Here is a 22,821-nt window from a genome sequence, read left to right as displayed (position 1 = left end):
TGTAATCAACATAATCTCAATCCCAACGTTGTTTCATTTGTTGATTTCCTAGTGAATTTGCTGATGTGACATTTTTGTGTCTGTCTCTGACATTTTCACCTCTAATATATCAATAATTATTTTACCTCTAACAGTTTGATTTCTGACATTTCTAACTCTTTCAATATTACCTCTGACATTTTTACCTGTATTATCTTTGACGCTTCTTAGTATAATTATTATTTCGGACGTTTAGTTTTATTCTCCCGAAATTTTTACCTCTTGCATTACCACCTCGGACATGTTTGCCTCGGACATTTTCTACTAAGAACTACTGGGAGACACACATCCCGAGCGGGAATTATTGTACCTCATTAGCCAGGAGAGCAAGAGGACTAAAAGAAAATGGCTTCAGAGTGGGAACTCTCACGTCAAAAGCGGGAGAATTGGACTCTCCACCAACGAACTTCCCTTTCGGACATCAAAGTCACTGAACACAGCCTGTTCCACTAAGTCCCTAAACCTGTTTGTCTGACAGAAAAGAAAGTGGTGCATTTGAATTTTGGCAAACAAAACCACGTGGGTAGTAAGAAATTCTGTAAACATTGCGTAATCTGAATAAAAGGCGCATACATAAGTATGCTTTTACGGCATGAGAAAGCATCATCGTAACCCCTTCTGTACACGCATGTGCCCCGTTTACGTCTTTCTGTGAGATAGCAGACCAGTTTGCTTAAATCAGCTCTATTTTTTTTTCTTTTTTTCGGGGGGGGGGGGGCGGGTGGTAAGTCAGCTTTGATACACAATATATTAAAAACAAACAAACAAACAGCTAACAAATTACTGCAATGTACACATGAACATTTGAAGACCTGAATATAAGAACGACCCAAGTCCAATTTTTGGCCTAATTCAGTTTGACATGGGCAATTGTAGCATATGCATTGACTCATCTTGTGTATAAATGATAAATCATAATTACCCCCGGAAGTGCCTGAAATAAATGAGTTAAATCTTATATGAACGTAAGAATAAAGGACTTGGGTCATTCTTACATTCATATTATAGCGCCCTCTCTCGTCCTTCTCTCATCTCTATAGCAGAATTCAATTCAATTCAATTCAAACTTTATTTCATTTTTCGAAAAGAACATAAACATTTCACTTTCATTGGTAACAGAGAATAAGGTTACATAATCAAAACAAAGTAAAATTGAAAAGAGAACATAATTGTGGAACCTTGGGGTAACAAATAATGTTGTAATGAAAATTGACTGAAGTGATATAGACGATATAACATTACACAAAATATCGAAAAATGGAGGGACCCACTAAAAAGGCAATGCTTGTAGAATGTGGGCCCCTCAGGTACAGAATGTCAATAGAAAATGAACTGATGCAAAAAGGGGAAAAAAGATCGGGAATAAAGTCAGATTAAAAAAAAAAGGTCTGGAAGCCCAATAAGAAGACAGAGTAACGGACAGACACACATACACAGGCGAATGAACATTAAACGAGACTGAGACGACAAAACTTATGAAAGGGGACTTCAATACAAGACAGAACGAGACATGGTTGACATAATAGGAAGGCAATACAGCGGACGGAAAGGAAAAACAGATCCAGCGATCCTCGACAGAACTATGTCGAAAAAATATTGGGATGCGAGGAAGGGATACATAAATATGGAAAAATAGAGAGAAATAGATGCGGAGGTAATACAAGTAGAATTGAATCTACTCAGTAAGAGTCTCAGGACAACAGGGACGAGAAAATTATGTGAGAGTATATTTTTGGTAATCAAAATTCTTCGGAAAAAAATTAAAATGAACCACCTGGCTGATTCACTTCTATAGGAACATAACATTGCAATAGAAACAACTTTAATCTCCTTTTAAATGAAAATATAGAAAGTCAATTTCTTATGTCATTATTCAGAAAATTCCAATATGTTGGGCCAGTATAAATAAGTGTGTTCTTAGCAAGAATCGTTCGTAAGAGAGGTAAGTGAAATTCACTTTAACGTTGAGTGGGATAGTCATGGAATGATTGATTTCTTTGAAACATAGAATCGAAAATGGAGGGGAGTGAGTTGTTGCTGTACGTATACATAAATTGCCCCAAATTAAATAGATACAAATCTTTAATTTTTAGCAGCTTATTTGCGGCAAATAACATATTTGAGTGGGAGGGTATGAAAGGATAACTGATGACACGGAGAGTTTTTTTTTTTTTTTTTTGTAGAAGGAACACTCTATCCAGTAGGTTCTGGTGAGTGTTGCCCCAAACTAAAACACCATAATTAAGATATGGCAATATCAGTGACGAATATAACATAAGAAATCATGTATATGAATCAAAGAACGACCCAAGTCCATCACACAAAATGGCCTCTCCACAATTAATGTAAATGTTAATTGTCATAATGATATATGTTCTAATTTGTATATACAATGTTGCCTTCCCATCACAGTTAAATAGAATATTATTGGACAAATAAAAAAGATATGAAGTTTTTTTTAAGTTTACTCGAAATAGTCTTCCGTGGACTTGGGTCATTCTTATATTCAGATACTCATTTATTATCAGGAAATTGGTTCAATCAGAGGCGATAATGTGTATATCTTACTATTATTATCAATTTTTTCAATTTCAATTTCAATACGGATGTGAAGCACACACACATTATACACCTACACAAACAACTTTACGACGTATTTTCCTGTAGGCTTACTATATAGCATAATTATCATATGTATGCGCCCTGTACGACCTTCAACAATCGCTTTTATTCACATCAATGTCGTGCATCCCTTTTAACCCATCGTAAATACCCTCGAGTGCCCAACATCTCCCCAACGCACTTTCACCGTCCTGTGCAGGATTTTCATACTATCACACTCCGCACGGTTGCCTTGCGCCAATTTTGTGCGCTGTGCATGTCTGGACAAGGAGTTTTTTTTTCTTTTTCTTTTTCTTTTCTTTTCTATTTTGAGGGGCTAATTCCTGGGAATGAAAGACGATGTTATCCAACTAGACGCATCGTTGAGCATGGAAAGAAAACAATAACTTCTGTACGGCATTTCGATTGAAAGATCAATTGTTCGTTTGGACAATATATATGATGACATCGACCTTTGACGTTATTATGACATTTTAAGTAGCAACACGAGCAGGTTCACCCATCAACTCTGCCTATTGAAGGTTATCAGTGCCACAGGTGGAACTATTTTGTGCTTTTTCAAAATTTCGTGTGCGTTAACATGCTTCTTAAAGGGGCCCTGCATGCAATCCAAATGCATGTTAATTTGTGTTGATTTTTGATACCCTCAACATCACTTTTGCGGTGAAACGAATATCTAGAAACATTCCATATATTTTTAGCGATTTTTCTCTTTTATTTTTATTCAGACTACTTGGGAACGCCCACAAAAAAATCCTTCCAAACCAATATTTTTACATGACATCATCTGTCAATCATTGCTAAAGTACTGAAATGTTTAACAAAAGACATTGGAATGCACCTTCCCCTCGACTCAGCATAACTTGCATGTTTCTGTGATTTTAACGTGACAAACAAAAAACATGGCGAGGGAACATGCAAGTTATGCTGAGAGAGAGAGCGAATTGCAGTATGGACAAGTATTTCTAGATGTGAGAGCGCTAGTCCCGATCATTGATGCTCTCTTTTGTCAAACCACATAGGTAACACCTGTAGTTGAACGCATAACTTCTCGGCGGTGCCGCGTATGACTTCAAAGGAGAGCAGTAGTTTTCTCTCACCTCCCTGCGCTAACAAATAAAACCTCTCACTAACAGCGTTTCTGTGCGGCCGGTACTGATATTTCGTCCTTGTGTATGTTTACAGAATAATTCGGTCGCAGAATTCAAGAACTCTGGGCAGACTTTTCGTGCTATCGGTGATAATGGACGTGCGAAAGGTAAAGCTCCTAAAAACTCTGAATTTCTTGACATGTTTTCATTTGTGTCAGGGCCCCCAGCCCAGTCCCAATCTGTATATTTATCATGTAGTTCTTAACTGTATCCCGTGATAATATAGGGCCTATAGGGTTCACAAGGGTAATAACCGAAACTTTCACATTCTAGCTGAGGTCAAAAGGTTCCTATATATAGAGTTTAGAGCAGATATGCTATGATATCCGCGGTTATCCGTGTTCCTGCTGAGTCGAACACTGTGTGTCACATATGCAATAACGACTGGTGTGTTTATAGTAGATGTTACACAATACAAGGGCATGCAGCAATGCGCATGTTGTGCGACTTCTTTAAGCATCAACGTCAGTATAGGAATGTATCGGTTCTTCTTCTTCTTCTTCTTCTATAATCTTCAAAGGGCTATAAACTGCAGCCTATCACGATTAAATCACGGTTAAATGATACTGTAAGTGTTATGTGAGGGTAAGTAAAACGGGTTCATTTAAAGCACATGCGTATTGTAGTGACTATGTGGGGGTACTTATGTGCTAAGATTTGAATGCTGAATTGCATGGTTTCTTTTTCCGGTACAGGCTACACAATACCATAATACAACATTCCAAGCTTGACTAAATATTATGGCGGTCTCTTGCTGGTTCTTCCTTTTAATTCTTGTTCATTGTTATTCTATGCATTTCAAGGAGCATTGGATTTCTTAAGATCTTAAACAAAACATCTTAGAAATAGACCGATGTTACTAAAAATTATAAGTTTAGGTCGTCATTGCTGTATCGCTGAGCTATAATATGTCATTTTATCGTCACATGTGTTCATGTTTGACGAAGGCATCCCTTGTACAACAAACAAGCTTTACAAAACTTTGAAAAGCTCGAAGATGTAATCCAACAGGCCTATTATCTCACACATCTTTTTTGCAGGTAAAAGTGGGGTTTGCCGTGTTCGTGCTAGCGACTGCTTTCATCCTTCTCACAAGCCGACTTACTATTACCATAAATAGTCCAGCCCCATTAGAACCAGGTCTATTCGTTGGAAGGCGTGCATACACTAGGACCCTAAGACTCATATCCGGGCAAGCCCCGTCTTTGGATACTTCGGATTTAGACTCGGTGGTTAGCAGCGATATTGGGATTGGTTCCTACAGAAGTGACAAAGAAACATATAATTTTCCGAGTGGCAATGACGTTGCTGCAAGTCGTCGAGGAGGGGAAATTCGTCGTTTTGAGCAGCTGGCACGACAAGACCTTACTACATGGCGCCACCCCGGTTATCCGGCTCTTACCGACAACTCGGCTCCTGAGGATTTGTTTTCATCTTATCCGAGTTCTCGCGATGAATTTCAGGTATCCGAATGGATGGACGCAACTTCTGTAGAGAGATGGATTCAAACAGGCGACGACTCGGAGTACTCGGATCAGACAATATCCGAATCTTCCTCAGTCCTCTTTCCTTCGTCGTTTTGGGAAAATGTAATGAACATTGGCGCCATCAGCGACGAGTCCGGAGTAAAAGTATCGCGCAATGATGATAATGACCCCGATACTCCTACGCACATAAACGACACCAACAGCAACCAAACCAAAAGGGTTTACCGAACAGAATTGAATCCGAAGATGATGGGCTCGGAAACAAAGCGCAGACCGCAGCCATTTTCCACTCAACCGCAAATGTTAAAAAACCCTGCTATAGCTGGAGACGCAGGGAGCAATCTGACACCACACATTGTGATGGATTCTGCCACAAAGTTCGTCAACGTGACATATGTTTCCCGAAGGGAATTTGAAAAGCTTAAACGAAGCGGAATACTTAAGAGGAATATTTCGAGGAAATTGTTTAACGTTGCGCCGGAGGTAGGTGATATCCCTTACCCTTTCCTTCTTTTAAACTGAAGTTAGATCACCACTAATAATGATGCATGACAAAATACAATATTTGGTTCGAACTTTGAATATACCTTTATTGATATTAATATTTCTATCATTTACATTTTAGATGCTTTAATTCTGTAAGCTCGATCATTGTGGAAGGAAAGTGATTAGCTGAATAACAGCCATCTAAGTCTTCCATCTCCAAAGGGGCGGATCCAGGAATCCCGTGAAGGGGAGGCACCTTTACAAAATGAACGGAGGGGCGCAGGCACCCCATTCCCCATTTTTCTTTTTGTTTCTTTTGTTTTGACAAAAAAAAAAGCGGGGGCGTACCGATGCCCTCCCCCCCCCCCCCCGCAAACCGCCACAGACTGTCCCCTATCACTGCCTCCATTAGACAATGGGAATAACGGACAACAACACTCTGTGTGACTTGGGAATTAGAAATTAAATCAGAAACAATTCGCTTCGGAGACGTATTTTAGAATTTGTCAAGATTTTCCAAATCATTGTCAACGCTCAAGGTCTCTTTGATTACTTTCACTTATACAGTGTACCAAATTTATTTCAACAAAGAACTGGAAGGTATATCCATTCATAGTTGTCTATATAAGAAACTGAACGTTGCCAAGCGAGATTACTTTCAAAGTTGGGAAACCAAACTCTGGAGCTCTCACTCAATCTAACCTCGGCATGATTGATTTGATTTGATTTGATTTTGATTTTGATTTGATTTGATTTGATTTCTGCCTTTTTCCAAATCACACATAACAAAAGAATACACATATTTAGAAATTAACATTACACGACACACAAGCAAGCATACTGTCTTAAAAATTAATTCAAAGTACATACACACACACTATGAACATGACAGTATTCGATGTATAAGACGTGTAGCATATCATTTACAAAAAAGAAAGAAAAATGTTCAGAGGCGAATCGTTGAATCAACAGCTGTAGATTATGTAAATAATAATTAATTATTCATTCAGAGTATATCATGTTCCAATAAACGAATTTCAGATAAAAAATATAACAGAGGGGGATTTGAATAAATTGATTTTTAAAATTAAACATTTTTGGTTATTATAATAACAGAAAAGCAGGAGACCGCGATCATAAGCAGCAGCTTGACATAGATCGCGGCCGCGGGGTAAAATTCGAGACTCAAAATCGATTTACATATCTGTATGACGGACGTGTCTACAAAATAAAATCAATAGTCAAATCCAAAATATCGTAATAATTTATGAAGTCAAAAATAAAAGGAAAATTCAAAATAGTTATCGTTTATTGAATGTTATCAATAGGCATTCTTTAGTATAATACTGTGCTGAGGTGAGTGCTGTGCTGTGCTGTGCTGTGCTGTGCTGTGCTGTGCTGAGCTGTGCATGCGATGAAATACAATTTTGTTAATCTAATGTTTGGGTATATATACCTGATTGAGTTGCTTCTAGTGTATCTTTGTGTCATTATGTCTGCTACATACTTCTGTATACAATATCAACAATTTTGATGTGCAGCAAATTACTAAACTGACTATATCAATATAAACTGTTTATGAGTGGACATAAAACCCCCAAAACTTCTTATCACTCATACATCATTATATTTCGATAGAAGGTATTTTTTCATAAGTGCCTTAAAAGAATATAATTTAGTGGTTGTCTTGATTTGCTCAGGGAGATTATTCTAAACGTCAGGTCCATGGTGTCTAATTGACTTATGAGCTATCATTAACTTGGGATTGTGGAGGTGATTATCTTTGGAATGTCGAGTTGGGTAAGCGTGGACGGTGGAGTTCACAATGAATAGGTTGTGGAACGAGGAAGGGAGGGTGTTGGATTTGTATTTGTACATGAATATTGCGCGTTGTAATGTATGAATATCGTTGATTTTCAGAGTTTTCAATTTAGAGAATAATGGTTCAGAGTTTGCAAGATAATGTGAGTTGGTGCAAATGCGGAGTGCTCTTTTTTGGAGAAGGTGAACTGATTGAATTTTTGTCTTGTTAGAATTTGCCCATACCATATTGCAATATGTGATGTATGGTAAAATCAGTGCATTATATAAAATAAAAAGAGACTTTTCTATCAAAAGATCTTTCAGTTTGAACAATATACCTATGTTTCTCGATGCAATACTACTTATATCATTTACATGGTCAGTTCATTCCAGGTAAGATTAGCATCAATAGTTACACCAAGAAATTTAGTAGACTTTTTTTTTTCTACAAGGGGTAACCCATCAATATATAGATTACATTCAATATCATTTTCAAAATATATAAAACTAGTTTTATCAATATTTAAAGATAATTTATTGCATTTAAACCAAGAAGAAACTTTACATAATTCGAAATTAAGTGTGCGGATAAGTATCTGTGGATCTTTATGTGAATAAGATATATTTGTATCATCTGCAAACAAAATGTAAGTTAATGTTGGTGAAACATTAATTATATCATTATCATAGATAAGAAATAACAGAGGGCCTAAAATAGACCCTTGTGGTACTCCACATTTGATTTTTAATGTCCTGGAGGAACATGAATCAAAATCAACATATTGCTCACGGTTAGATAAATAATCGGTGAACCATAGCAGAGGTATTCCTCGAATTCCATAATGTTTTAATTTGCGAATAAGAATTTTGTGATCAATAGTATCAAATGCCTTACTCAGGTCCATTAAAACTCCAACAATATGTTCCTTATTAATTAAAGCTTCGATTATTTTATCACAAAGTTGAGTAATAGCGTAATCTGTAGAGTGATTTTTCCTAAATCCGAATTGATTCGGAATAAGAAATTCATTTTCATTTAAAAAAGAAAACAGTCTTTTATAAACAATTTTCTCTAGAATTTTTGATATGCTTGGGAGAAGGGATATTGGGCGAAAATTTTTTAGTTGTGTGTGATCGTCTTTTTAATGGATGGGAATCACTTTTGCGATTTTCAGTGAGTTTGGGCAGCGGCCAGAAGTGAGAGATATGTTGAATATGTGTACTAGTGGGGGTGCGATAAAATGAATAATCTGTTTAAGGAGATAAGCACTTAAGCCATCATAACTCGAGGACTTACTGGATTTAAGATCTTTAACAAATACTAACTATTTCATGGTATGAAGTTGGTGAGAAAAAAAGAGAAATATCAAATGATTCAGAAAAATACTGCATAAAATTAGTATCGGTTTCATTTATGGAAGATGCTAAATTTGATCCTATATCAATAAAATATTCATTAAAAGTATTAGCAATATCATTTGGGTCCGTAATTTCATATCCATTTTCAATAATTTTAGAACAAGTGACTTTTTTATTTCCCAAAAGATCCTTAAGTATCTTCCAAATTGAGTTTGTATTGGATCCTTTAGATTCAATATTTTTTGAATGATAAAATTTACGTGACAATCGTATAATAGTTGTTAATATATTTCTGTACTTTTTTCTATTGAAATCAACATCTAATCGCGTGTGTAACGCTTTCCTATATAAATTATTGCGTGTTTTTATCGATAACAAAATACCAGTACCAGGTGCCACGCATTGATATTATTGTAAGGATTATATAGAATGCATTGATTGTATAAAAACCAAACCATTCATCCAGTCTGCAAACTCTTCACTTTTCTAAATTAACTGTAGTATAAACGTACCGCCATTGGTCGTAATTGAGATGGATTTCCTCGCTCTTTGACATGCTTTCCTTAACAATGACAATCCAATCATTCTGCCGCGGCAGGTTTTCCTCAGCACGCCATTGGAATTTAGCAAACACACGAAGAGTCCTTGTTGGTTTGTCAACGTCACGACGGGGGCAGCACCGGAACTCCGCTGCCTCCCTTATTTCTACCTCATGGGCATGCCTAAGTGCGGCACGACAGACCTATTTTCGAAGATCACAAGACATCCATCGGTAGTGCGGACCTTAAAGGAGCCGCATTGGTGGACGAGAATGAGAGTTGGAAGATTCCCTCGCGGAGGCGAGTTTATAGCTCTATACCTTAAAGGAAACTTTATGCTCTTTTTTTTTTTTTGTTAGGATGAAAGCAAAGAAAAAAAATACTCGTATATCTTAAGAAGTTGACTTCTTAAGCATCCGTAAACTCAAACACAAATGTGATATAGGAGTGTTCAAACTTCTCATTACTTCAGAAGACAATGATAATAATTACATTCAGAATACAAAATCCTACATATTTGTCATGATCATTTCGTAACATTCCTAAATAATATGGAGTTGTGCTCATATATGAGTGTTTTGTATGTATCACCCACATACATATAATTATATTCTGTCTAGAGTTGTTCCTCCCGTTTAACCCTAATCCCACCGGGTTTTTTTGAGGGACTTGAAACCACCGGGGAGGGGGGGGGGGGCTTTTTGGCTCCCCCTTCAGATCTCGGTCGTAGATCGCGCGATCCTCGCGAAAATTTGCACAAAGGCAGAGGTCAATGTAATCTACAAGACTCTTTAGTTAGATTTTTCAAACTTTAATTTATGTATTTTACATTAATATATTAAATTATGCTGATTTATGCAAACTTTTTTTTTTGCCTATGAATAAAAATATAAAGCTCCAAGACTTCTAATTTTGGTAAACATATTCTTTTCAATATCCTCAACATTAATATTGAAGCAAAGATTCGGCTTCATAATTAATTCTTATGTATTTTTTGTTTATTGAATTTCTTATGTATTTCCTTGTTTTTTACTTTTTGTTTTTGTTGGGGGTTTTCCGTCAAAATTTGTCGCAGAAACTTTATAAAGCATAATCAGGCTAAAACAAATCATTATCAGCCATTGAAAGTAAAATATTTATTTTTTGATTGCAAAAACACAATTTACATTGGATTTGTACACAAAATCATGTTTTTGAGCAATTTTTGGGTCGACGAATTTTTTTTTTTCAAAGGGGCATGGCTTTAAAACGGTATACCCGAGAGCAACAAATTTGGTCTCAAAAGTTGCGCGATACTTGAAAAAAAAAAGTCATAAAATGTCGCGGCGAGAGCATTACGTGTTGCGGAATAATCATGCGAAACGTCGAGGGGGGCCAAAATGCCCCCCCCCCCCCGGTGGGAATAGGGTTAAGTATTTACGTAAAGAGTCAAACTTGTATTCTAGCAATATATGACTCAGTAAAGAATATTCACACTGTACCACAAGTCGCTGTTAAAAAAAGAAGTCGTATCGGTCAAAAGGTTTGATGGGTTATTTTGGCTAATCGCTGGGTTTGGCTGCAAAACCAGCGTTTTCTCATTATAGAGTTATCCCATTTCTCTATTCTAAACTTGAAGTCTTGAAGCTTGACGGGAAGCCTGTAATGGCACATACATTAAGTATTGAGTTCTCGAATTCTCGATAAAAAAAGTTAAAAGCTGAATTCTCACCTAAACCAATACCATACCATCCGTATAAAGAGACGATAAAAGTGGGGAATTAGCCATGCAGCGTAAAGGCTGCTTGCGCCACTCGACCATCTTTCAGAATCCATGTAACGAATTATGGGACAGCTTTATATTATCATTGATCTCCTACATAAGTATACAGCCAAAAAATAGAATCGACCGTTACCACTAAGAGTAATCCGCTAGCTTCAGTGCACATAATTCGCTGACGGGTGAGTGTAGGCTATATATTCCAGCAGACTTTCGCTAGTTGTGGGTAGCCAGGTGTGTAGGGAAGGAAATCCAATCGGACCAACCTTCTTTCCTCCCGGTGACACTACATTCATGACATTTGCTCCTGCGACAAATGCTCCGGTCTTATTTTCTCCATGGACTTCATAGGGTTAGGGTTAGGATGGTGATAAGGGGTTTACGTTTAGTTTGATGTGAGGATTAGGATTTGGGTTAGGGTTATGTGTCTGATGGACTGCACTTTTGTTTGGCTTAGCCTGCAGATATTTCATGGGGGCAATCGCCGCAGGAGCAAATGTCATGGAACCCTTTCCCCACGCTATCGGATCTTTAACTCTTAAATGCTATATGCTATGTTAATCGCATGCTCGACTCAGTCGACGAGCTCACAGGGTGTCGACGAGGCTGCGTCAATTATTTGCCTAAAGGGGCTGTACAGTACTGGTTGAGGTGGGGATTCATGGTTTTTACATTCCTAAATGAGATAATGAGAAACATCTTATGAAATATGAAAGAGCATGTAATTTTAAGAAGAATTCAACGTTTATTTGATGAAAATTGGTTTTCAAATGGCTGATATATCCAAAAAAGTGATAATAATTAAAGACTACATGCCCCAACTTTATTAGGATCTCTTTGTTTCACCTTGTTTTTGGATATCTCGACCACTTCAAAACCGATTTTCATCAAATAAACTTTTGACACCCCTTAGAATTGCATGCTCTTTGACACCTCAAAGAGTGGTTTCTGAATATCTCGCAAAATGTTAAAAGCTAAATCCTCACCTCGACCAGAACTGTACACACCCTTTAAACGCCAAAACCAAACCACCAATGCTACGATACAGTGGCTCACTATTCTGTTCGCCAACAAAAATTCTCACGATGTAGCTTGCATTACGTGGTGAATGAATATCAAGCGGTGTTTCCTTTTGGTTTTTCTTGTAAATTCTAAGTTCCTGTCACTGTTATGTGTGCAAAATTCATGCATATAAAATTAATTTGAGAGAAAATAGCTATAAATTTGTCCTAAAACTTACGCCACAGCAAAGCATTCGATTTTCTCTGCAACTTTGCTCCTTGAATGTACAGTATAACTGACATTTCTGTTAAAAGCTACATGGCTTTGAAAGACAAAATGTTTTCTGTACGCGTGAAGGCGTTGCAGTTTCAGAATAATGTGGAACACGGAGGTTTACACTGCAGTGTAGAAAGAGTTAGATAAGGATGCTTTTTTTTTGGGCTTTGCATATATTTTTTTTTTCATGATAAATGTGAAGACAAAATATTAATATCAAATCTTTGCATAACGTTGTCTGTCTCGCAGGGAAATTTAAAAGGGTTCCTTATGACGCGTATCTCAAAAAATATTTCGGTCGTCTTGCGTGGCTCATCTCCACAAATGATAAACCTGGAAGCCTTATTGCTGGTGAGTAATCTCTATAATTTTGGAGGTGAGTATCAGCTCCTTTTGTATAAGTTTTCACTACTTTGTTTAGGGCGAAGGTAAAACAACAACAACAACAACAACAAAAACATGCATTGCCGACTACCTCTTACAGTTAGCAGTCGCCATTGCATCATAATTAATTGGAATGACCCATATAGGTAAGACTTTGTCCTTATCGACAGAGGTCAGAAATATTATTGTATCACTCACATACTACACAACATCTTAGGCAGGTTAGGTATATCAATAGTGGACTCCCTTTATACCGAAGTCTTCAGGAACGGCAGTTTTTCCGCCCTATATCGAAATTTCGTTATAGCCGAATAAAGAGATATATTGACAATAATTTTGGGACATTATATTTCACTTCGTTGGAACGGGAGTGCACTGTATATCCTGGGAAGGATTAATAAACCTGAAAGAAGTCCTCTACCTATTGTTGGCATTTGGCGTTGACTGGCTTGAGAGCCAGCGGTCGACCTCTTCTGCTCTTATCTAGCCTTTTTGTCAAGGCCCTCTCGCTGTAATGCGATCACGACAGCGCAACTCCACTCAGCAAGAGGGCCTTGACAAAAGGCTAGCTCTTATCATGAAAGAAAGACTTGAAGACCCCTGGCATCAACAAACGAGTACAGGACCTTCTGGAAAGGCCTAGCAGCTGACCTCACGAGCTGATAGGTCGAGATGAGGGAGTGGGCACTCCATCTCCTGCATCAAAAGGCGCGGTCAGACTGGCAAAAGATCGGGAAGTCTTCGCGATCTTTCGTCATGCGGTCACACTAGCAGCCAAACTTGGATCAAGAAGTTTGGGTCATTGGTACGCGCGAGCAAGAAAGAAGAAAGAGTACATCGTCCGTTGGCTAATGATTGTGACGTAACAATGCTTGCTCATCTGTAATGTATGACAATGGCCTCGCGCTTCGGAGACACCGCACGCAAACAGATCGAGAAGTTTGTGGGGGAGGGGGAGGGGGTGAGGGAAATATCCCTACTCTCTCTCTCTCTCTATAAAAAAACAAAAAAAAACAAACAAGCACAAAACGAGTGAAAATGTTCACTCTTGAGGGAGTAAAAAACAGAAAATAGTGAGTTTAGAGTGAAATTGAAGTGAAAATGTTCATTTGCACTTATTTTGAAGTGACCTCAGGGATCAGTTTTTAAGGGGGAGGGGGAGTGATGACAACAGTCGGTCGTAAACAAGCGAACCCACCAAGCCGGAGTGTAGTAGCTTCAACCTGCAGACAATCAGTTACGGACTAATCGTTATATTTTATAACATTTGTGAAGAAGTAATTGTAAGCTATGTCAGGGCGGGCTTTTGTTGTGTTGGTTATTGGTGACGGTGCTGGTAGTTTTGTTGTTGGTTTTGTGATGCGTGTTTTTTTTTTTTTCAAGATTCAATTGCCTTACGCACTGAAGTCCCCAAAAGAATCCTTCCGCCAATCATTGCACTGCTTTGAGAATATAATCTTATTTGTGCTGTGAATCGAGTCTTTTTTTATACATGTTTGGTATTTGATAGTAATGACATTTTCCGTATATCCTCCACGTCGCATGTTTAGCGGGCATAATGAGTATGCATGTGATGTGTTATTAAAGGAAACCAAAACCCAAAGAACAATGTGGATTGAGTGAAAGCAGCAACATTGGTAGAACACGTCAGTGAAAGTTTGAGGAAAATGGGACAGTCGATGCAAAAGTTATGAATTTGTAAAGTTTTGGCGTTGTAATGACTGGATAAGGAGACTACTAGAGTTCATGACGTCGTGTGTGGACAACAATATAAAGAAAATATGATGATAATTCCACAAAAATTTATTTTTCATGAAAATTACCCATTCCATCAGCTTGATACTGACATATGCTAAATGTAGTAATTATTCCCCCTGCTTTCTAAAAGCGGTCAGTCAAGTGCTCTTTCATTACGCTAGAAAAGTAAAAGCATGTTGAATTTTCTTAATATTTCCTTTATATTGTTGTCCACACCTGATGTCATAAACTCAAGTAGTCTCCTTATCCAGTGGTTCCAATACCAAAACTTTTAAAATTCATAACTTTTGCATCGAGTGTCCGATTTTCCTCAAACTTTCACTGATGTGTTCTACTAATGTTGCTTCTTTCACTCAATCCACATTGCTCTTTGGGTTTTGGTTTCCTTTAATTGATGAGGTTATCTCTTTTATCATCTTCATCATCTTCCTGGTGAGGATGAATTATCTCGAGCAATTAATAATGTTATTGCAGGCATCTATGACTACTGTTTGTCCTATCTTCTATTAAAGGGGACGCTTCAGCATCCACAATGTGGTACCAATTGAATCTCTTCAACATTAGCTCTGAAAACCAGTTCCCTGCCCTACCGGAAGTGTTTCGTGAGATCAATCCCGGGGTCAAATTGATTGCCATGCTTCGAGAGCCGGCAGAACGGTAAGTTTGGCGACACAGACAAATCTGCCTACAGCGGCCACCTAAGGGAAGCGACAGTGGGGAATGGCCGTTGTAGATAACTGGTTGCTCTACACAGAGTCTTTTTCATGTTGTTGTTGGTTTTTTTTTCCCACCGGGAGATTATGGTATTGTAGTGGCCGCTGTAGACAGGTGGACGTTTAGGCAGGCTGGACTGTACAATGAAATCAAATAATTGGACACGGTGTGTTTAGTTTTACTTTGTTCGTTTGTTTCTTTTTTGGCCATACTGTTTTGCATGAGAATTATACTGCTACAGTATTATTGTTGTGATAAGTCCATTGATGCCATTATCGTATATTAAAGGGATGGTATAGTATTGGTTCAGATAAGAATTCAGCTTTTAAAGGACAAGTCCACCTTCATGTACATAAGGATTGAGAGAATGCAGCAATATTAGTAGAACCATGGAGGTAGTTCTACCTCCATGGTAGAACACATCAGTGAAAGTTTGAGGAAAATCGGATAATCCGAGTTATGAAGTTATGAAGTATCTGTGCAGTCACTGCTGGATGAGAAGACTATTACAATGTATGATGTCACATGCGTACAACGATATGATAAGAAAAATAAACAGAGAATTTCACAAAACTTTACTTTTCAATAAAGTGCACATTTCTTCGACTTTTAAGAGTAATATTATTCCCCCTGCCTTCTTAAAGAGACAAGTCGAGTGTTCTTTTGTACTGCAAGAAAATGGAAATATGTATAATTTTCTTTATTCTTTCTTTATATCGTTGTCCACATGTGACATCACAAGCTTAAGTAGTCTTTTCATCCAGCCATGACTGAGCAGAAACTTCAAAAATTCATAACTTTTGAACGAACTGTTCGATATTCCTGAAACTCTCGCTGATGTGTTCTACTAGTATTGCTGCATTCACTCAACCCACATGTCTATGAAGGTGAACTTATCCTTATTTTTTTTTTTGAGAGAGAGAGAGAGAGTGAGATACCATCGTATGACATGTAAATAAGCATACAATTCTCAGAGGAATCAAAAGTTTATTTGATGAAAATCGTTTTTGAAATGGCTGAGATATCCAAAAACAACGTAAAACCAAGCGATCCTACGATAAAAGCTGGGTCTCCCACCTTTTATTAAGATCGCTTTGTTTTAGATATCCTAGCCATTTCAAAACCAATTCTCATGAAATAAGTTTTGAATACCTCTTTTAATCATAAGCTCTTTTTATTTCGTAACATTTTTCTCATTATCTCAAAAATTCGTCATCAAAAAAATGTTTCAAACCTAAAGCCCCATCTCTGCTGAAACTGTATGTCTATCCCTGTAAGCTAGAATATTTTTGGTTTTTTTTTTTTTTTTACCTCCAGGGTCTATTCCGGCTACATGTATTTCAGGAAAGGGCCCGTTTCCCCTACTCGGTTTCATCAACTTGCAGTAGAATCAATACTAAGATTTCAGACGTGCGCTCGCGAGATGTCGGCAAGAATGTGTGTTCAGCCCTTTCATGTGGTAAGTTGCCTTTTCGCTTTAAAAAAACCAACAGCTTATGAAGCATTTCTGTGACTTAACACACAATTTCACAATTATTACGTGCAACTTCGATCAAATATGTGACCCTACTTTCGAGCGGTTTTATTACAATATATATATATATATATATATATATATATATATATATATATATACACTCTTAAAACATCCGAGTCAGAACTGACCCGGAACTGGGTCCATTGGGGTCATACACCGTTCCGAGTCAGAAATGACAAGGAATGGGGTCAGATATTACCCATTCAGAGTCATGAATTGGGTAGGAATGGGGTCAGATATTACCCATTCAGAGTCATGAATTGGGTCAGGGTGACCCCATTCGGGGTCTTCATGACCAAAATCCAAGTCAATTTTGACCCGGAACGGTGTGTGACCCCAACGGACCCAGTTCCGGGTCAGTTCTGACTCGGAATTTTTTAGAGTGTATATATATATATATATATATATATATATATATATATATATAGAGAGAGAGAGAGAGAGAGAGAGAGAGAGAGAGAAGGGAGAGAGTGCGAGAAGGGGTCCCGACCGTGTACAGCACCAGTGTAGCCCCTTCATACTTTATTCAGTGCGAGAAGAAGAGCATTTGTGGACGTAGCTATAGTGATCAACGTATGTGGCTTGGCAATAAACACATTCGTTGATCACTAGCTACGTCCACGAATGCTCTTCTTCTCGCATTTTATATGCAAATTATTATGTATTGTTAACATTGTTTCCAATGACCTTAAATTTATCTCTTGGTTAGGAGTCATACCTGCTATATAACTAATGATACCTTATAATTTTTATGTCAGGAAAGAGTAATTGCGGACTTGAATTTGAAATAAATCGCAATGTTGCGATTGATTGGGGACTTACGATTGATTCTATATCGCAACTTTTTTAAAGTCTAGGCCCTGATGGTCCCTGATACTTGTTACATAATACGCTTTCTCAGAAACAAATATTTTATTTTGTAGATTTCTTATCTGCTTGTAGTTTGTTTTTGTTTTTTTTTAGCATCGTTGTGAATTTTTCAATGAATTAAACGAAGAAAGTTCATATCTACCTGCGTTTGTATACAGAGAGTCACATTGGGACTGTACTCTGTGCTTCTCTCTGATTGGCTGGAAGTGTTTCCACGTGACCAGATTCTCGTTCTGCGTTTGCGTGACTGGAACGCAAATTGCATTGGTCTACTCCCAACAATATTTCAGTTCTTGGAAATAGGTATGTGATGAAGAACAGCCAATTTAAATTTTTACACAAGATCTTTTTGCATAATCTTGACATCTGGCTAATTCTTTTATAAAGAATTGCCATATCGGATTTCATTTTTCATTTCATTTCATTTATTTTCATATTATTTCTCAATGAATAATAAAAGATACATCAACTGTAACAAAATTGAATAATACATGATATCCAGCTAGGAGACATACATAGAATGCTGCCAACATAATAATAAAAACATAGTGGTCGATCTATAAAAGTTGGAATATGGGAATGAATGCTAAAGAAATATGAAGGAACCTACTAAAAAGCAAGCCTGAGGAGCATAGGTCCCAATTTAATTCGAGCTACAGATTGAGATGAGGAGCTAAAAAGTACAAAACAAAAAGAACCCAAAACAAAACAAATATACAGGGATATTGCAAATTCTTCTCTCATGCAGACCTGGGGGTCGGATAAGCCACATGCTGTAAGCGGATGAGCCGTTATCATTTTGGCAGTAATAACAAATGTGAATCAATGTGTAATGACAATGGTATACGGTTTAAACAGTTTTAGAAAATCATACATTTTGTGTCTTCAGAAGAGACGGGGAAGTATAGAGAACGCATGCACCTGCAAATCCAGACAAAAAAACAACAACAACAACAACAAACAAACAAACAAGACATCCAACACCCAGTTGTAGTGCAGTGAAAATAAAAAAAATACCATCTCTTGCCGCGCCCGATGTCTTACCTTAAAGAAGGAGGGGTTCTGAACAAGCCCCCCCCCCAAGAAACAAGCCCCCCCCCCAAAAAAAAAAAAAAAAGATTTGTATAAGCCCCAAAGAAACTGAACAATATTGTGCAAATCATATTTTGAAGCGTCTTGATATTCACGGGCACATTCTTTCAAATCAATATCAACTAAATACCATATGCATTTCTCTGAAAGAGGTTTGAATAGAGGCGTTAAATATCGAAGGAAAATCGACTTCTTTGGCAAACATTGAGTTAGAATTTGACAGAGTGACATAGTATCTAGACATATATCCATGCAAGTTTGTCCGAAAAAGCAATATCATGCGGGACAATTGCGCGATGTAAAAGTTAAACCGCACCGACGGCTCAATTCTTCCAGGGAGGTGGGTCCCACCTCCTTGATTCTTCCGAGGGCATTGGCGATGAACACAGGGTGGTCACTGATAAGGTAATAGCTGAATTAAAAAAAAAAAAGATGGAATTTGGCACGCTGTTCGAACATTGTTTCTTTATTGTCTATTAATAAGATTAAAACAAGATATCTATGGTAAGCACAATGTTAATTGGTAATCATTACACTGATACCCTCCATGCTCTGTTTTTTTTTTTCTGCATAACTTTTGATACCTTAACAGAAGAGTTACCAAAGGAGTCAATAGTGCGCCTTTGCACGAGAGTCACAAGAAACGTCAACAAGCGACGGAAAGCACCCATGCTCCAGAAAACAGCTCAGGTAAATCACAACAATAATGGTCTAAAATATCTTGTGGCATGCTGGTGGGGGCGCTGTGGCATAGTGGATAAGACTCCCGACTGATGATGTATTATAGGGCTCACATCTGTAAATATAGTGGAATATCCATGACCGCATCACAAAATCGTACCAAAGATACTACAATAAATGAAGAAAAAATAACTAAAAATCAGAAATGCAGTTTGGCAAAACCTGAATAGCTGCAGACATTGAGTATGAATTCCTCTACAAACTGCATTTTTGGTTGGAAGGTGAAAGCTTTTCTGATGGAATTTAAAGGGACTATAGTAACATGATTGGGTGCTTTTACAAAAAAAAAAAAAAAAAATAAGTGATTTTGTGAGTGAACAGAACTCGTAGTCTGCGAACCCCTGGACAGAGTTTGAGCTGAAGAACCTCCTTGGAAATTTAATGGATGAAAGGGTATATCTCACTTTTTCAGGTCAGTGAAGATGAAACACCTCATTTCTCCCAGCTATTTTACTTTTTTTTATTTTAACACACGTCTCTACTGTTACTGTTATTGTGGAAAAACCAAAGAGCTCTCATGGCAAAACTATAATTCATTAAACAATCCCGTGTGACCAACGACTTTATTCCGGGCATTATGCGTACAGTATTTGAATATTTTCCTTGTGTCATTAGCATTACCATAATTATTATTATCACTAGTGTTATTTTTATTATTCTAATAGCTTTTATGATTTCTTTTCATTTCACAAACTTACACCACTGAAGGCAGTTCTGTAAAAATAAATCGATGCACTTACGTTCGTAAATGTACATAAAGTAATGTACATATTATTTGGAATATCCTAAACTTATTATTGCTCAGAATTCCATATGGCATCATGGTCCAGATGTATGGAACTCATTGAATGATGACCTTAAACGCAGTTCTTCTTTACAACGTTGTAAATCATCCTATTAAATCATATTTCAATGTACCACTCGAATGAGAAATTACGCTTTTGTTAGCTTCCAACTCCTGAACACTGTATCTCATCGCTTTTCTTCTCTTCTCATCTCTTTTCTCTTCCTATTCGGGTCTGTTATTCTCGGTTTTTTCTTTTTTTTTTCGTCTTTATACATTCTACATTGTGTTGTCTTTTTTGGTCAAATGACATTTACAATACTTTAAGATTTATGTTATTTGTTCTACGTGCGTGTGTTTCGTTCCTTCAGCTAAAAAAAATTGTTACAAGGCACAAAATTATGTTCAGAGGCCGTTGTCTAATTCAAGAGATTTGCTTATTGATAACGGTCTCCCCCACCTTTACACTTAAAGATCTGTGTAATGAAATCCATGTATTATTTCACAGGATTATATACGTGTAATCTTAAATCTTGTTTATATTTTCATGACTTTTGAAAAATATGATTGATATCGTTATACTTCTTTTCTGTTATGTACAAGCGGAGAAATTAAACTTACTGAAACTGAAACTGAAAAGATATGTCGGTATTATTTTATGGTGGGTATATCATGCATGTACTAACATTTTTGTCTGCCACATTCATTACCTGTCTATAGATTTGTGTGTGAAGTTCGTGTACATTAACTTTTAATGGCACAGAAAATGTTAATTATTGAATTGGAACACTCTTAAAAAGAAAAGGATAAATCAGCGTTTTAAAAGGGGCGAGGAGTGACAGCGTTTTTGAAATGTTGTATTCACCCCCTTTTCTTGCTGTATCTATCACATCTAACTGTTGGATTTAGCTGGATAAAAGGGTGAATACAACATTTTAAAAACGTTGTCACTCCTCGCCCCTTTTCAATGTTGATTTACCCTTTTCTTTTTTAGAGTGTATGTCCATAGGTTCTCTGCGTAGAATTTGTTTTGATTTGCATAATTCATTCATTCATCATTCTATCAGAATGATGTCTGTATCTTCCTCATCGCCATGTTTGTTACTCTACATTATCCACTTATTTTTCTTATGTCTATCATTACAGATACTGCGTGACTTCTTCCGCCCCTATAACGAAGAATTGGCTACTCTACTTCAAGACAAACGGTTCCTCTGGCTTGATTGATGTCGACCTCATAATGAAGAGTTTAATCGCAGAACGGATTAAGCGCCACTTTAAAATTATTCTACAGTAAGGACATCCATCGTCGGATAGTTCAACGTAAATCCTTTCCAGTGATACCTCATTTATTGCATAACAGGAAATATTAATTTTGAAGTAATTATTAAAAAAAATGTTTCATACATTTTCATATTTTTCTCTTATTCTTTTTATTAGGTTTGATCTCAAATATGCTGCCCCTCAAAACAAGAATAGGAGTTACGTCGTTTGCCATCAAATTATTATAGGATCGTTTGTTACAGGGGCCGCGGAAGCGGGGGGGGGGGGCTGGGGGGGGGGGGCTGCAGCCCCCCCCCCCCCCCCACTTTAGGTTCGTCAAAAAAAAAAAAAAAAAATCGAAAAAAATCACAACACTCATGAATTTCAATTCCCAAAGATTCCGCCCTTAGATTCTTACCGTCTAAGCGGGGGGGGGGGGGGGGGGGGGGGGTCTTGACCTTGCCCCCCCCCCCCCCGGTCCCGCAGCCCCCCCCCCCCCCCCCACACACACACACACACTGAAAACGTTCCGCGGCCCCTGTGTTAACTCTCTGGCTGTCCACTGCAAACCTTGTTCGTTTATATATAGTTGAATAATGAGTGATTGTATGCGTGTGTGATGAGTTTATTAATGAATCATGTTGCGTAATCCCTTGTAGGGAGAGGGACTATTGTGGGGGCGTTGCAAGAAAGTCGAGTTGACATCGATTGCAAATATCAATTGCATTTTTTTCCCACTTGAAATATGGGAAGACTTGCAATTCGGGGGATTCGCGATTAATAGCGACTACAGTCCTTTGTTTTGTTAGAGGGACTCTAATTTCAACTTTCTTGCAACGCCCCCTACGACTGCAAGTGCAATTCCTACACCACATTAAAGTTGACCAAAAAATAAAACGAATGAAATATCACAAAAACGATGGTGGAGGATCACGGATCAAAATATCAAGTTGTGGAAACTTTGAAATTTTTAATAGTTATTATATCACGAAGTGATTATTTGCTGTAACTACAGCATGACGTAAAATAGATGGGATGACGTCACTGTTTCCCATTATGCTCCCATTGGCCTGTGCAGTAATCTTTATTCAATATTCCCTTTTGTGTCATTGGCCAATGCTGAGGTCTTATTTGCTTGGAAATCAGAATAATTTG

General features: G+C 37.5%; 1 protein-coding gene across 1 annotated transcript; it reads left to right on the top strand.

Annotated features, from left to right (window-relative positions):
- The first annotated feature begins 3,784 nt into the window (after positions 1–3,784).
- LOC140244064 (carbohydrate sulfotransferase 15-like) lies at positions 3,785–21,920 on the top strand. The gene is made up of 8 exons (XM_072323714.1): positions 3,785–3,919; positions 4,853–5,782; positions 9,546–9,786; positions 15,178–15,322; positions 16,697–16,838; positions 17,945–18,089; positions 19,471–19,568; positions 21,550–21,920. Exons 1-8 carry the CDS (start codon positions 3,905–3,907, stop codon positions 21,628–21,630), a joined length of 1,797 nt encoding a protein of 598 aa, XP_072179815.1. The 5' UTR covers positions 3,785–3,904; the 3' UTR covers positions 21,631–21,920.
- Positions 21,921–22,821: the final 901 nt, after the last annotated feature.

The sequence above is a fragment of the Diadema setosum genome, chromosome 20 (assembly GCF_964275005.1).
Source record: "Diadema setosum chromosome 20, eeDiaSeto1, whole genome shotgun sequence".
Taxonomy (NCBI): domain Eukaryota; kingdom Metazoa; phylum Echinodermata; class Echinoidea; order Diadematoida; family Diadematidae; genus Diadema; species Diadema setosum.
Note: the sequence above shows the minus strand (reverse complement) of the source record. Positions and strands in the feature narration are given on the sequence as shown.